General features: G+C 43.9%; 1 protein-coding gene across 3 annotated transcripts in view; it reads left to right on the forward strand.

Moving 5' to 3' along the window:
• The window catches only part of LOC142765419 (uncharacterized), a 179839-nt gene that overhangs the window by 143366 nt on the left and 18565 nt on the right, over window positions 1–17908 (forward strand). For all 3 annotated transcript variants that reach the window (XM_075866403.1, XM_075866405.1, XM_075866404.1), the window contains 3 exons: window positions 2527–2574; window positions 5167–5214; window positions 12415–12462. In XM_075866403.1, the coding sequence (XP_075722518.1) occupies window positions 2527–2574; window positions 5167–5214; window positions 12415–12462 (144 nt within the window). The remainder of the gene's footprint in view (window positions 1–2526; window positions 2575–5166; window positions 5215–12414; window positions 12463–17908) is intronic.

The following is a 17908-nucleotide window of genomic DNA, read 5'->3' on the forward strand; positions in this document are numbered from 1 at the left end:
ATAGTATCATTCATTTATTGGCTTAGTGACTTTGGTCATGCTACTTAAGATATATAATGAAGATAATGATAATTCACAGTCAAGAACTCACTTGTAGGCTATGTATAAGTGTTGGTGGTATTCCGCACATTTCACAGTCACCTTCTTGATAAACTGAATACGATCTAATTTCTTAAACTAGCCAGTACGACATCCTTCTTGATTTTTTGCTCGGTGTCCTTGGTCACAGGCACACAAAAAAGAGGCGTCAAGCGGAGATGTCGGTTGAAGGCCAAAGGTAAGAAAAAATTTGGAAGAGCTTGTGGTGCGCTGCGTAGTGTATTGCACGCAAAGTTCACGACTGGCAGGATGGTGTCCCAGTTGGGGTAATCGCCGTGGATATACATAGAGGTCATATCGGACAGACTTCGATGGAAGCACTCTGTAAGGCCGTTAGTCCGGTGATGGCAGCTGAAAGTCGTTCTATGAATGGTGTAGCATGCATGGAGGACGTTTTGGAGTAGCTTTGAAAGAAATGCCGTGCCGTGGTTGCTCAAATTTATAAGGCGCACACCATGTCTCAGAATGATTACCTCCAGTAAGAAAGTGCCCATGTCCTCCACTGATCCTGAAGACAGAGCAACTATTTCGGCATAGATTGTCAAGCGATCAACTGCTATGACCATCCAACGCTTACCTTTAACTGAAATCGATAGTGGTTCGCCGAGGTCAATCCAAAAGGCTTCAAGGGGAGCGTCAGGACACGAAAGAGGTTGTATGTGTCCGGCCGGAAATGCAGTGGGTTGCTTGCGGCACTAGCAGAGCAAGAATTACGCAACATATTGTGATGTGCAGATGGAAAGTCCAGGCCAAGCAAGACGACAGCGGATGCGTTCATACGTTTTTTAAATACCAAGATGATCAGTCTTGGGGTCATTTATAAGATGGTTTCAATATCTGCGCCCTTGGGAAACAAGGAGTGACGAGAACGCAGCGCTGTCCTTCAGTATGGAGTACAAAGCGGTTGATGATTAAGCTTTCAGCCTTTATGATCTGCAGCTGTTGACGGGCATGGGCGTTGGGGGCAGGAGACCAGGTTAGCAAGGCGCTGCACTACAGAGCAACAGTAAGCGTCGCTGCGTTGGTGAGATGCAAACGTATCGCTGAAGAAGGTGGGACGAAAATGAACTGTAGCTTGTAAGGAACTGACCTTGGTGTAAGCACCGTGATCAGTTTAACGAAGACACAATGGCGGGGTTGCTCAAGGATGGCAGCAGTCTAAGAGTGTCTGACGAGGCTGGTAAAGGACAGCAGCCAAGGGCATCTGCATGGCTGTGCTTCTTGCCGAATTTGTAGGTAACCTTGAAGTCGTATTCTCGAAGACAAAGTATCCAACAACCGAGACCTCAAGACAGATTCTTTAACGTCGACAACCAGCACAAAGTGTGCTTGTAAGTTACGACAGTAAAGTGGCAGCCGTGGAGGTTAGCTCGAAATTTCTTGTTGGCCCAGACAACAGCGAGACCCTTCTGCTCGAAGATGGTGTCGTGTTTCTTGGCGGCCGGGAAGGTGGACTTGCGTGTCTAATCAGGCGTTTCTCAGAACTCTCTGCGAGTATGTGCCGCAGGTTATTGACACATAGTATTTACTCAGGAATGCCGAGAACACACATACGTAATTTTAACGAGTGATCGTTAGAGAAGCGCTGGTATTGGCAGCATTTACCTGATAAATGCAAAAAATAATTCTCAAGGTTACAGCGGGACTAAAACCCGATCATTCTGCGTGGCAATTAAGTATTCTACCACACAACCACGCCAGGTCTCCAAACTGCTTGTCTGATAGATTCCAATGTTCTTAAAACGCTTTCCTTTGTTGCAGTGCGGATAATCCCATCCTACAGTCAATACGTATGTACTTGTGCGCCACCGTGGTTTTTTACGGCTTAGGGTAATTGTTGTTATGTGCCATTCACTGAAGTTAATAAATGAAGCACTGTCTAGTGCTACAGCCCCACGAGCACCAGCACTTCATATCAGCTTATCAATTCTGATGTTGGAAATAGTTATGTTCTTATTGGCATCGTTGCGCCAGGGCAAACAACTGGTTATATAAATATCTACAGCTCTTCAGCATATCTTTGTTTAAGCAGCGCTTTTACCTATATTAAGTAGGGTTTCATAACGAGAGACTGAATGAAAAAAATACAACATGGTCACCTTCCCTCCACATTCTTCGCAATAATGTCGATTCTTCTGGTACGTGTCATCTGCCGAGGACTTTTGTTCAACTTCGTTGAATATTTATTTACACCACAACTACTACAAACAGCTAGAAAAAAGAGCTAGTGAATTCATTGAATCTTCGGCATATGTGGCTGCGAAATTCAGTTGGTTCTACCAATGCAATGTGCCTGTTGCACTTTAAATATTACTTTATATTAACTACTACTTCTTTGAAAACACATGTCATTAAAAAAACAAGTTGTTGAAACCTTCTGGTACAGTACATTTGTCAATTCTTATTGTCATGCTGTGATATTTGCAGGAGCCGCTTCACCCAACACTGCAGATATTGGTGCCACGCCCAGGTTTGGTAAGACCTCTGTCTAGTACTATAAGTGTAATATTTGATTTTCGAAAAAAATGTTCTATTCAAAACTGTGCTAGCGTATTTTAGCAAGTGAGGTAGCCGGGGTTGTAAATACTCAATTTGGCTCGTGGCCCGCACATGGTCGTTACATTATTTTTTGTTGTCGTGACAACTATGTTCGTGAGCTAACCAGGCATGACAGGCATCAAGGATTCTTTTCATGAGGCACACTCTGCGGTCTCCAAATTTCAGTAGATCACTGTGAAACAACACTGTCTCTCGGAATCTGCCTCGAGTTTCTATTCATATTGCAGATCGGTATCTATATTTGTCCGAGTCCTGACGCAAGATGTTCAGAAATAACCCGCTTGTGCTATGTGAGACATGTTTTCTTTCAAATTGCAGCTTGTGCTAGAATTGCACAAACCCACATCTCTCTGGATTTCGGCATTTGCAGGAATAAATGGTGTGAATCCAGCCAGATGACTGAGTTCAGTTTGAGACCCTTGGAATATACAGGAAGAGGTAAAGAGGTGGTGCGAAAAGAACGCACCTCTGCCTCACAACCAAAGCTTTCTCGCCTTTGTTTAACACCAACAGACCCCACGTATAGAACACGAGCATCCACTTCTCCAATACCAAGCGGTCGCGCAGAACTGCCTTGCGATTTCTTCGTCTTTAAGTTTGATTCAAACTGCGTACTGCTTAGGACAACGGTGTAGTTGTAAAAGTACCTATTACCCCACCCCGCCTTTTGTTTAGGGGTGGCAGTAGATAGCATGACATTGTTGTTATTCTCGCGCTGCCACAATCTACTTTTCATAATCGGCAGGCTGTGGTGCCAAGTTTTTCATTCATTACTGAATATATTTGCAAGAATAATACAAGTACAACGCTTGTATATTAGTACTACCTCTGCATAGTAGAGAAAGTTTTACTGGTGGCCTGATGGTTGTGATGCTGCAATGCTGACCTTGAGGTGGCAGGCTTGAATTCCGGCAGTGGTGGCCGTTTCATAGAGGCAAATAGGTAAATGGTCATTTTGGAATATTTTACGCGCACGTTAAGGGCGCGCACGGTCAACATTTTTTTGGACTACCAACACAAACCCATAGTTATTATATGGCTATTTTTAGGACATCAAACTCCATCACTTCCAATAATACAGCAAATGAAGATGAAAAGTGATGGACCAAAGGACACCGACACTAATTTCCTGAAATATACATTAGAATGCGCAGTCGAAACAAGACACATGAAAAAAACACACTTCTGCAGACTAAAGAACATACTTTTGTATAAATTTTTTTCTGGGCTGAGCCCTCAAATATCCAGTATTTCTTTGTGAAATTATGCCTTAAAGAGCGAGCCTTATCAAAAAGCCAAGCCACACAACATTACAAGTGTATGCTGCTTCTGAGTCAAAGTACTTGTGAAAATTGTTCACAGATCGGCATCGGTTCAGTAGAGCAGCATTATTACTCTATTGCGGGAAAACTTTGAGAGGTGAATTAAAGATGAACACCAAGCTGATCTATGAGTTCACAGATTCAGGAATCAAGACACCACACTAGGGAGAAGCTCAAACGCCCGGGCACCATTGTTCCTGTGTTTCCCCTGTGTGCTTTGTGATTTCTGAATAATCGAAGATGCAATATTATTGTACAGACTTGTGACGCTTCAGGAACATGAAAAGCCATAAAGTTAGGTCAACAAACAAGTGTTTTTGCTGAATCCCAGTTCTTCAATCACAAATCGCTATTCAAAATAAATACGTGCTAGCCAGCCACTGAGATTGATTTCGTGTTGCATTCGTTTTGATTGACCCTATGCTTTGTGGGAAAATGAAATGTAAGCAGAATTCGGTTGGCTTTAAAAATAATATAAAAAGCAATATAGCACTAAGGTAAAATGACCACAGTTGTTGCTATATAGCGTTGTTTTATATTAGAAATGTTTTCTGTTACAAAAAAACTATTTCACATGGGCCCACTTGTTGCACAATAAATAAACGCTTGTGGAAAACATTCGCTATTAACATAGGCTAATTATATTCACGCTATATTGAGCGATTTGAGCACAAATTCACAAAGTTTGTTCTTGAGATAATATTTTCGGCTCCAGTGTGAGGTATTTGTGCATTCAAAGGAGCAACAAAAATAGCCAGCTAATATTGGCATTAGATACACGGCAGGCTTAGCACAAGGACTATAAATCCAGCTGAGGCATAGCAGAAAAATTCAACTTTCGGTGCACTAAAATACCAAATGCCAGCCCGTACTTCATATGTTGAGCAGAGATTACTGTCATCCTGCACCTATTATAAAATACAATGTTTGAATGTGAGGACGTGTTAAACCTTGATAATTTATCAGCCTAGAAAGTAGCACTCATTGACGTTTAGAATTAAAAATATTCTAGATATAGCATTGGGTACCTATGTTCGACAAACCCGTACAACCCGTATATGGTACAACATTATTAAACATACAATCATAGCTGGTTTTCCAGAATTACGATCGGTAGGAAGAACATACAGTTAGATGTGCTTTCGTCTTGTGTTCCTTTTTTAATATGTTTGTCTTCGTATTTCAGCCTGGGTCACCTCAGAAACCTGGACATATCAAACCTGGTCCTAGTCAGGCAAGTGTTTGTGCCAGATGAACTCTTCGTGATTGCATATATATATATATATATATATATATATATTTTTATATATATATATATATATATATATATATATATATATATATATATATATATATATATATATATATATATATATATATATATATATATATATATATATATATATATATATATATATATATTGGGTTTCTGCCCACAGCAATTTATTTTTCGACTTGTTTTTGCATGGAGATGGCGTGGCGCTGGCGTTGCAAAAACTAAAGTAGATCCTCCGTGAGCAGTCACAACGTGGTTTATTTCGACGTTTCAGCCAGAGTCTGCCCTTCATCAGGAATATGGGCACAGTATGACGGTGCTCCCTTTTCACAATCTTAAAGGGGTACTGACACAAAATTTCGGGGCTTAGATAGCCTGCGGGGTCGATTCTCGTGAACATTCATATATCATCTGCAAGATATCAACAGCAAATATAGCTTGGAAGGTATTTTAAATTAATTTTGAAGTTTAGGTGAGCGACCAACTCCATGTTGCTATAGACACCATTGGAGGTGACCCCGAGGTGACCCCTGGCTTCCCTGACGTCACCATGCTGTTGTAAACAAAACAAGTTACGATGACGTAATAGCCGCCATTTTTCTTTTGCTGCGTTAGTTCCCGAAGTCTATATTTCTCGGCGGCTGGTTGTGAGTGCGTGGCCGTGGCGCACGCTTAGAAAGTTTTGTATTGGGAGACTTTCCTGTCCCGTTTTCTATTCGAAAGTAATTTTTTATGCAGATCGTGCGGAAGAGCGTCACAGTTCTGTGTACTGGAGTAGTCAAATGTTCCACACGCAAGATGGCTACAATTGCACCCACTTTTTGAACTCTCTCAAACCGAAACTGAAACTGATCGAGAATGAGGGGCTTCTAATTATTTATCTAACAGCCCTAAACCAACGCATTGCAGCAGAAAAACGCGAGGCCAAATTTTTTGTAAGTACCCCTTTAAAAAGGATAGGGTGCACACACACACACACACACGCTCACGCACACACGCAAACACACACACACACAAACACACACACATACACACATACATACACATACACACACATACATATACACACATACATACACACACACAAGACAGAGAGAACATAAGCTAGACGCCCCCCTCCCCCCCAAGGCCGTCGCTCTTCAACTTCCTTTCCTTCTTCATCAAGATTATCATTTCTTTATGCTACCTTAATGATTGAAGAAGACAACCTAACTACAACCATATATAGCGCACCTACGGGTCGACAGCAATACCTTCTTTACGAAAGCGATCACCCGCGCCACTGTAAAAATAGTATTCCATACAAATAGGCGCACCGGCCAAAGCGAATTCGCTCAAGACACGCAGATTTTTACACGAGCTCACAGAAGTAAAAACGTATGTTCTCTAAACAAAAATACGCCCCACATGTAAATTTTGACGCCATTCAGAAAGCTAGAAAACTGAAGCGTCATGACTTGCTTATAAAGCGACCACAGCAAGAAGACCCGCAATGAACAAAGCTCCGCCTAACTTACTGCGCGAACTTTCCCAATGTAAACGAAATCTTAACCGACATTACAACATTCTGGAACAAAGTGAACGTCTAAAACGCTCATTCCCATCTGCTTCTGGCGTCCTTTACTGAGAACCACACATTCTCAAAGACACACTTGTCGACTCTCAAATTATTACTTCGCCCCCTAATTATTCATGTGGACCTTGTTTAAAGCCACGATGTCTTGTATGTAAACGATGCGAGAAACAGGTGAGCCAACTAGCACAGGATCCAAGTTTTCTATCAACATACGAGAAAACCTCACATGCGATTCATCTATTGTGGTATACCTACTCGAATGCAACGCGTGCAGTATGCAGTATATCAAAAAAACAGAAACACCATTTAGGATTTGTTTCAATTATCACAAAGGCCATGCGAAATCAGCACAAGGTCTACTTCTATCAAAATGTCTTAACCTTCCCGACCCTGCATTCGACAAGCTATCAGTGACACTCATAGAAACAGGATTGAAATCAAACCAAGAACGTGAACAATGAGAGTACCACCTTATCCACTGATTTAACGCCTTATATAGAGGAATAACTGAGAATCCGGGTACACTTGCAGCAGTTAAAGCATTAGAAAACAATAAAGGCAATAATGACAATAATAACCGAGTTCCCGGCCTTGCAGCTGCGACGGTTACTGGAGAACTTAAAATACTTTCAAGTGTAACTACTCTTCCTGAGTACAGCTGTCGTCTGCTTCTGTTTCTACCTTACTATCCAAATAATTGTGCCAAGCATGACATGTCCAAAAGCGACCCTGTGCACAATCAGTGGGCCCTGCTGCATAATCCAGGAGCGGGCCAGAATTGACTTTGCGCCCGCTTGCTCGCCTCTGCTGCAATGCGCGGCGCCCCTATTTTACCGGCGAGACGTCCAGGAGCCAGAGTAGTTAAAGGCTTAAACTTCTCAAAAAAGCTATTTTTCCTCACACTGGACCGCAGGAGCCATGCGTTTAGCCAGGAACAATACGTTAGTGGAAGGAAGTATATGCAGACCGCGGACATCCTAAATGTGATCGTCGGAAAATGAATGGGAAGGAAAAGAAAGGAAAGGTCGGGGGGGGGGGGAGAGGGAGTCTGCCTCTTGTTCTCTCTCTTTTTTTGTGTTATGGGTACCCTCTATCTTTTAGATTGCATAAAGCTCAGCACCATCAAACTATACCCTGATTCCTGACAAAGGCCAGACTGTCACAGATATGTCGAAATAAACCACGTGGTGACTGCTCACGGAAGGTCCTCCGTGAGAAGAGCAACGTTGATATTGTGTATTTCATCGGTTTTTGCCAGATTCTAAGGTATGTGTTCTAATCTCTTTCTTGCATTTATGATGTTTTTGTGTCAGAATGAGGGAGCAAAAACGACAAAAAAAGAAAAGAAGTAGAGAAAAAACAAAGAAGAGAGAGACAGAACCAGGCATAGAAATTAAAGGGTTGTGGTGCTGTGCGAGTGGTTTCGTCAATGCTTATTTCCTTGGGAGCATTGTATTTAGTGCGTTTAGATGGCGGTGCCTTTAATGTAGATGGTGGCTGGCTGGAAGGTCTCGCTAATTGCGAGAAACACACGTCTATAGACTTACTCGCTTACTCAGTGTTCGTCTGGCCCCTTCATATTTTTTCTGACCGCCCATCGCTGATGAGGCGCCCTTGGCGGGGATTGTGGAGCTCTCGGTCAGAATTATGCGTCTATCTTTCCCGCTATGTATTGTTCCTTCCCAAGACGATTCGCAGAGGCTCCAATGTGGTGGTGTAGGAACAAAGCGTTTTTAAATAGACCCTGCGACAGAATTTGAGCATCTCTTTCTTTATATTGTTCTGGTGCTGTTGAATGCGTCGATAATGTTGCGAATGCCAAAATAAAAGCGGTTTTAATTTGAAATAAAGGAACCACCTATCTTCATCTGTGACTGAGGTGACGAAATGGGCTATTTTGTTATAGAAAGTGATGGCATGTACGTGAAGGGGTGACAAAGCCTGTTCCTTTTTGATTGGCTTGACAAGGCAAATACCGCGCAATATTCGTAGGTTGAAAGCCAGTCCACACGAGTGAATGCTAAAGACACTAAAACTGTAAGAACGGAGCTCAAGAGGCCTGGGTATACGCACGAGACACAACCAAGGGCAGGCCCCTTTGGAGGACTCGGGAGACCATCGACTAGAACTCTGTGAACTCTGCCTATCCCACGCGTAGGAGCAACAGTGCATGCGTCGACACACTATCAGATGTTGTGTTCATAGCGAACATAGCCAACGTGCTGCGGCACTACATGCAGGAAGATCTGTGAAGCAATCATTTCTAAAAGAGATTCGAATAAAGATGGGGCAGCACGCTAGGGGGTGTTAATTCGTGAGCGAATGGAACGCCAGAGAACGTAGGCTCCGTCTCAAGGAATGGAACGGAACGTAATGCGTAAGGCACGCAAAAATGCGAGTCGCCTGGCCGAGAACTATTATAGAAGAATGGTGCGAGACACTCAGGGCGGATGTAGAAGCAGCAACGCATGAGGTTCGTCCCGAAGCAAAGCTTTATGGTATCGATAGCAAGGTTCTGCAACTAAGGGAGACCAATCAGGCATTGCTAAGAAGATATAAACGTCAAAGAGACTAAAGGACACTGCTTAGGCGGAGAGTCGAACAGGAGAGGCATATGGAAGGACACGCCTTCCAGGTATGTTGAGCACATTGGGAAGAGACTTGCGATGGCCTTGAGAGACAGATACGCTGTGTGAGCACGTGGTGCCTCTTCCGGCGCCTTCTGGATCCGAAGGTGACCAAGAGCACTCAGGGGCACAAGATTCGCAAAGTCGTACTTGACATTAAAGTACGTCAGATGAAATTCTCGAGGCAGTGCGCGAGCGTTACTTTAGAACAGAAGAAAGAATAAAGCACCCAGTGTACGACTGAGACGACAACGAAAAGCTGGACGGGGAGTTCGGCAAACCCATAGTGAGGATCAGGGAGGCCTTAAGCAATCTCAACACCAGGTTGGCTCGCGGTCCGTATCGAGTGATCTACAAGACTGTGCGCAACTTCTACGACGAGTCAAATGTGACTGAGAGACTATTTTAACGGCTTCTGGCGATGGGGCTCCCTCTACGGCGCGAGGAAAAAAGGTCGGGTGGTTATGATTCCTAAACAGAAGAAGCAAGCGAAGGTCGGTAAATTTAGGCAAATCTTACTCACGTCCTGCAGGAGCAAAGTAATGAAACATGCTCTGCCGACTCGCGTGACTGACTACCGCAAAAACTCCGAAGTCCTCCCGCCCCCTTTTCCACCACAATAATAGGATTTCGTCTATACCTTTCAGCACAGGACGTGATGCCACAGCATGAATATAAAATTGTAGAGAACACTTCTGATTCTACCAAGGTGATTCTCGGCCTTGACTTGAAGAAAAAAAGCTTTTGGCAGCGTCGAGCATGCGGTGATTCTCGACCTTGTTCGATCACTCGTATTAGACCAAACATTTTTTTTTTCTTTATACGTGATTTCATCTCCAGAAGGCATGTGAGGGTCGAGATCGGCGATGCAGAATCATTCGAATTCAAGACGTGGCCGACGGATACGCCACAAGACTCCGTGTCCAGGAATTCTCGCGATGTACGAGTCGCGCACATTCGGCGGGTAAGTCCAAACTTGTGTTTCCAGCATTACAACAATTGTGCTTTCAGCATTACCAACAATATGGCACAGTAAGCGTGCGTTGACACATTGAGCGGCGACGTCCAATCTAATCTCCTAAACGTACTTTGACCGGCTTAGAAAAGGGGAGCGACGCTCCATCGCACGCCCATATCTCGCGGCGGTGAGGAGGGGAAGGTCGTACGCTTTGGCTGGCCTCGGGCTTTACCTGAAACAATTCCGCTGTACTTACCGGGCACACAGATGTCAGTTCAATTATTGCAGTCTCCGTTCACGAAAAGCGCGCGCTTTTCAGACCCAGAAGAGTAACGAATGGGACGCTTCTTTCGTGCTTCCGAGCCTGTGAGTACGTTGTGTGCGTCATTTGCGCGTAAAAACGCGACACACGTTTCAATCTGCTTTCCATTCTGCTCGTGAACTTTCGATTTGTTGCTATCGCGTTCAGTGCTTCACCTTTCCGGCAAAGCTGTGACTTTTACAAAGCATTTAGAGTTTAGTGTTTCCAAGTAGGCTGCTAAAAGTGTACTTTTCAGCCTGATTTCAACCAAGGTTCTCCCAAGTTATTATTACAGCTCGTCAGAATAAATGGGTTAGTGGCGGGTTGAAAAACAGGCAACGCTCTAAACACTTATCGTACGAGCAAGATTACTCTGCAGTGTTGTAGAACTTGTCAGTAATCGAAAGAGTATGGTTGAACTACACCACCCGACATTTCAGCATGTTACTCAGATAGTGAAATGTCTCAAGAACAATGACAACCTTTTCAAAATAGTCCTCTAAATATCAAAAAAATATATCAAAGAGGCATCCATCTATATAATTGGGAAGTTAGCCTGTACCTCGAAAACAAGACTCCTTGCACTTTAGGACTTTATGATCCAAACTGCATATGATATACTCCATTCATTGGGATGTGTGGTTTGCCTGTAGAGCAACAGCTTTGACTTGCCCGCCGAACGTTCGAGACTCGTACCTCGTGAGAATTTCTGGACCATGTCCACGCCCATCTGAAGTGTTTCTTCCACGTGGCCGCCACACCCTCTTCCGAGGACTCATAGGGTAATATCGTCCACGTATACAGACTGTGACACAGGCCTTATATTGGCTGGTTTTTTTTTGTTAGAACAAAAAGGATGAGAATAGGCAACATGGGAGATACGACGGAGTCATGTGGCGTACCCCTTGGGCATGTCTCGAATTCGGGTGATTCTGCATTGCCGATCAGGACGCTCGCACGCCTGCTGATGATGAAGTATAAATCAACCGAATCTTTGGTTTAATCACAGCGATCGAACACGGTCGCGAATCACCGCATGCTCAACGCTGTCAAAAGATTTTTTTTCATATCAAGGCCGAGAATCACCTTGTTAGAATCGGAAGTATTCCCTACAATTTGATGTTCAAGCTGCAGCATCATGTCCAGTGCGTGAAGGTATACGAAATCCAAATATTGTGGCAGAGAAGGGGGCAGGAGGAAGTCGGAATTTTCGCGGTAGTCAGCCACGCGAGTCAGCAGAGCGTGTTTCATTACTTTGCTAACGCAGGACTTGAGTAAGATTGATCTAAAGTTATCGACCGTCACTTGCTTGTTTGGTATGGGAATCATATCCCCCCGAGATGCTCGTGAGCAGCAGTAAGTGGTAGATATAAGTAGCTTGTCGTTTGAACGGTGATGGATGTGCTCCGGGGTGGCTCAGTGGTTAACGCCTCTCTTTCATGAGGCGGTGGTCCCATGTTCCACTCAAGCGTGCGATGATCCGTGCGCTGGAGTGTCTTTTTCTGCCTTTTTGTCATTCTTGTGTTTTAATATATAATAATACTTATACATATACGGTGCGTGACATCGACGCCGACGCTGGCGGCAAAATCCAGCCGAGAAAGTCCATATAATTGCTACCGTAAAAAAAGCAAATATTACGATGTATATGCTTGCCTGTATTCATTTCTTTATTGGCACACCATCACTTTTTCAGCTGTGGTTAGCCTCTGCATTTCACCGTGGCTTAATTCCTGCAGAAAAGGCAAGTCTTCAATTTCTCTACTATGTTCAATATTTTCGATGTTCGAGGAATGCACTACTTTATGCATTATTCTAATTTATATTGTGAGAAAATACCGTACTGCATAATATATGTAACCCCTACATACCCGCACCAGTAAAAAAAGAGACCTATAATGAGTTCTAAGAGGATGTCGAAAAAAAATCATGATTGTGAAACTCCACTGCAAATAAAAATGTCTATTTCTTTTTTCGCGGTACAATCAGCGCCGATGATGGCCCACACTATCGTTTATGTTCTTTCATTAGTATCTAGAATAATACTAGGATAATTGCTTTTTTTACTATGAAATGATATGATATGGAAGAACTCTATTTTTGTCCGTTGGGGTGTGAACTAGCACGAAGTGGGCCGCTCCCACGTCGGCACAGGTAGGCCAAACCTCTCCGCCACGTCGTAGGCTGGTTGAACTGGCCTTGAAGTATGGATGGCGAAAGTCAGTTCACCACACACTACATAATCCATGTCAGTAGCTTTAAACTATCAAATGTACTCCAACTGCGATCATGAGAGCATAGTTTCAGTACCTGTACTTGCGTAGGATTATAAATGGCTTGTCATATGGGGTGGAAATAATTGTTCTACTTGTTACTGCAGCATACTTTCTTGTGTAACGGTACTTTCTTATCCGACGGTTTCGAACGCCTGGAGGTGGCTATTAAGGCAACGACAATATTCACTTGTCTGAATAAATATTTGATGGTGGAACGAGAACAATACTCATTTGAACAACGCAAGACAAGATCGTTGCAGTGCTGTCTTTTTTAGAGTCCGACCGCGTCACGCAATGCACCAATAATTCAATAATATGCCGACATCAGGCACCTTGCCTGCCGGCCAACTTCTCAGCTCTAGCTTGGTCACCATCAATTTTAACACATAAGCTTTTTTTGCTACAGTCAACATGGCTTCAAAGAATATTACTATCACTAAATTGGCCTCCAAAAACACGAAAAAACGTTCTGCCAATACGAGTCGAACCTATGACCTTTGGGAGCTGGATAAACAAATGCTGGACACGCTATCCACTGCATGTGGTCACATACTGCGTAGGTTTCCTAAATAAAATAAATATTCTTGGTAAAGTGAAATATTTCATCATGACCATAACATTCGTGTGAATTTCTTTCAATAGGTCGTTCGTATGTGTCCGGTTCATTCGGTGCTTTTCCAATAGGAGAAGTGCAAATTGCTTAACGTTTTGGCACAACCCAGGTGGCGACGTAACCACAAGCGTCAGCTTCGCTGATATCCTTCATTCATACCCCACTTACGCTTGCACCGTGAATATTTGCCGCCAACCAAAGGGAAAACACGACACGCATTGTGTTTTCCTCAGATCGGGAAGTGAAGAGGCTGAAGGCTCAAAAAAGCAGCTGAAGGGTGGAGTCTAGGAGAGCGTAGAGTAAGCCGAGAATTGGGACGATAATGGTAGTACACCTCAATATATTGATTGCATGCAACAGATTCTCTCGCTGGTAGTGATGTCGTTAACGACGTAAATATGCACCTATGCAGTGTTAGGAGGACTACTTAGAGCTGAAGTGGTAGAAGCGCCATGGAAGCAGCTTGAAAAACAGGAAAAATTGTATACAGGAACTTTTTTTCGTAATGTAAGTGGTTCTCACCAGAGTACGCTGCGCCAACTGACGCAGATGAGGCCTTTAATACATATGTATTGTATTCAGACCACAATATTGAGACTGTCCTGGCGTCTCATGGACATAATTTTCATTATCCGCTTTAGGTCGCTCAGACTTTTCAATAAGTACCTGTTCTCAGTGACCCGCCAAAAGCAATTATTAGATGTGTGTGATACAACTCTATTTGTTACATGGTTCAAGGGCATGTACAGAGGAGGGCAAGGGCAGATTGTGTTAAAAAATGTTTAAAGAACACACTTGGCTTCTGCCACAAAGAACTTGTTTTTGGGGCTTCAGACTCGTACATCGCACGTCGAAGCATTACTTGAAGAGTAATGAAGAATAATTCAAGCATTACTTGAAGACTATTGTTCTCACTCGGGGGGTCAAACTGTTTCATTTCAATTTTCCGAAGGTTACTTGTGTAGTTCTTTTACTCTGCTATCGGTTTTTTGTGTATTGGCGCAAAGGCAACGTCTCACGCAAATATTTTCTTTTGCAGCCACAGCGAGAGTTTGTTCTATGCCAGATTCCCTTGCTAGCGGTGCCGTTTAACGAGTTGTATCGGGGAGGGCGCCTCGAGGAAGAATGAAAGCCTGAAGCGAAAGGGCTGCATCCTGTCAGTCACTGTGCGCTTTCCGCCAAAGCAGCCACTGCGCCATGCTTTCGACCAGACTACAGAAATTATGTGCCTTTCTCCTTCTTCTAACCACTGTGCCCCCACGCTTCAAACGAATGAGCCGCCGCTTCGGTCCTCCGGAGAAAAAGGGTACCGAAAGGGGACTTGATGCGAGTGGATTCCGTCGTTGACCCAGCGGAAGTCTCTCCACCACAAACAAACATTGTCGCGCCTGCACCGGACAGCCCCGTCGATGGCGAACCATCATGGAAAGCAGCGCCTCAAGTGCCTCTCGCCTACCATGTGGTCAACAGAGTGACGTCAGCGGACAGGCTTGAGCTTCAGCATGAAATCTGGAGCCATCTTCAGCAGCCTTTCAGTGGGCTCGGCAGCTCCGTGTTCAGGCGGTTGCTCATGAATTTCTACTTTTTCGTCCAGATCGCCACGATGCGGGTGGATTCCGTCGTTGACCCAGTGGAAGTCTCTCCACCGCAAGAAAACATTGTCGCGCCTGCGTCGGACAGCCCCGTCAACGGAGAACCATCTTGGAAATCAGCGCCTCAAGTGCCCCTCCCCTACTATGTGGTCAACAGTGTGGCATCAGCGGACACGCTTGAGCTTCAGCATAAAACCCGGAGCCAACTTCGGCAGCCTTTCAGTGTGCTTGGCAGCACCTGTTTGGGCGGTTGATTATAAATTTCTACTTTTTTGTCCAGGTGGCTGACAAACCTTCTGTCTGTTCTATTAGAGACGATTGGCTCACTTTACTAGTGCTGCCGGGCTCACAGAGTGTGCTTTCTTCATTGTGTGATTGTTTGCTTGTTATTAGGCTACTGCTGTTAACTTCAGGTGATGTGGAGTTAAACCCTGGACCCCACTCAGACTCAAAGTCTGGTTTCGAAACCACCTTAAACAGTCAGCGCCTCAAGAAAATTTTAAAGGAACAAACAAAGACCAATAAAACGCTCGCTGCTCTTTCTGAAAACTTAAAACATTTAGAAACCGTGGTAGGCAACGTACAGGAAAGATTAACCGCCATAAAAAGAGTTAGCTCGCCTAAAGCAATGCGAGGATAAACTCGTAGAGCATGAGGTGATGACCGTAGAAACAAATAAACTGGTGCGAGAGCTATCGGTTAAGGTAGAAGATGCAGTAAACAGGAGCCGCCGGAATAACATAATAATCTATAGCGTGGAAGAGGGTGATAACAAACAAAATGCAGACTTACAACAGCGGATTGTTAAGGGCATTTTCAAAGACATCCTCAAGGTGAATGTTACATCTGTAGAACGCATGCACCGAGTTGGCAGGAAAACACAAAATAGGTAGCGGCCAGTATTTCTTATGCTGTACAATTTCCCTGAAAAAATGTTAGTCCTTCGTAATTGTGCAAACTGAAAAGAACAGCAATATCAATATCCGAAGACTTTTCCGCATGAGTTCGGGACCTGCGCAAAAACTATGGCAATCAGCAAAGGAATTTGGGAAAATGGCGCAAAGGTTACTCTTGTATTCGATAAATTGAAGATCGATGACGACTTGTACGTAAGGAATGAAGCAAGAAATGCAAGAGTTTCCCTGAAAAGGACACGTCACGATGGTCGCGCGAAAGGCAACGCGTGACACCCGCAAGCCGCCACACCGTTTTCCTTGGTATGTTTGTATGCCCGTAGCATGATTGACAAAACTGACAAGCTAGAAGAATTGTTATTTTCGTAGATTGTTATGATAACTGTAACGTGGCTGCACCCAGACATTCATGATTTTGAAATTGTTCTTTCGTCATACTGCCTACTTCGGTCAGATCATGACAGTCGCAGGGGCGGGGTCGCCATTGCAATAAATAGTGGCTTGCAATATCGTAGAGATCGGTTGATTGATATGCGGGGTTTAAGGTCCCGAAACCCCCATTTGATTATGAGAGACGCCGTAGTGGAGGGCTCCGGAAATTTCGACCACCTGGGGTTCTTTAACGTGCACCCAAATGTGAGCACACGGGCCTACAACATTTCCGCCTCCATCGGAAATGCAGCCGCCGCAGCCGGGATTAGAACCCGCGACCTGCGGGTCAGCAGCCGAGTACCTTAGCCACTAGACCACCACGGTGGGGCTATCGTAGAGAAGAGGGTATTGCGAACCATGAAGGCGTTTGGTGCACAATATTTGCTTCCGATGCTCAAGTAATGATCGGTGGCGTCTACAGAAAGTCAAATGCGTCTGATGATTACTTTTTACAAGTACATGACTATCTGGATGATAAGGTTACCCCCTCCCCCCCGTACCAAATTAATACTTACTGGAGATTCCAATCTCGCTATTGACTGGGAAAACTTAACAAATACTGGAAATACCACCAACAGCGAGCTATTATGCAATTTATTGTTCAATTTTTCATTGTCGCAGTTGGTCCAGAAATTAACCCGAATTCAAGGAAACACTCGCTCTATACTAGACCTAGCTTCTCTTTCCGATAACTTATCCGGTAAAGCCACTGTAGAAGATGGAATATCATACCACAAAGTGCTAATCATAACATTTAACCTTAAATGCATAAATCGCGAACACCATAGCACAAATTCACGAATAGCCATGAAAGACTACACCAGAGCTAATGATGTTTGTGTTATTGATTACCTCGACACAGCACTAGAGACTTTTTCTCTAGAGGAATGTTAGGGCGTTATGGTATCTGGATTAAACTGAAAAAATAATTACGTTCTCTGAACAAAATTTTATCCCAATGAAATCGCCGTATTATTCCACACAAAAGAAGGGTACAGAGAATGCGCAAGAACAAGAGGAATCCAGTCATTTTAAAGGAGTTTGTATTTCAGCTTACGGCAGAAATTAGAAATGCAAAACAAACTTTTTTTTTACATACGCTTCCTCACTTCATGACGCATCAGTCACAAAATTTTTTGGCGTTTCTTGGCACGGCCTGAAAACCCAACAATTAGTGTAGAAATTGAGGGTACTAATGTTAATGACGCGCAGGCCGCTTCCAGTGCTTTCAATGGGTATTTTCAGTCCGTATTTACACGAGGTTATGCACCAAGCAGCCCTGCTGCTACGGTGCATCCTTTTTCCATGCCCGATGTCGTTGTCACTACGGAAGGTATCCTGAACCTTCTGTTGCGGATCGATG

The sequence above is a fragment of the Rhipicephalus microplus genome, chromosome 6 (assembly GCF_043290135.1).
Source record: "Rhipicephalus microplus isolate Deutch F79 chromosome 6, USDA_Rmic, whole genome shotgun sequence".
Taxonomy (NCBI): Eukaryota; Metazoa; Arthropoda; class Arachnida; order Ixodida; family Ixodidae; genus Rhipicephalus; species Rhipicephalus microplus.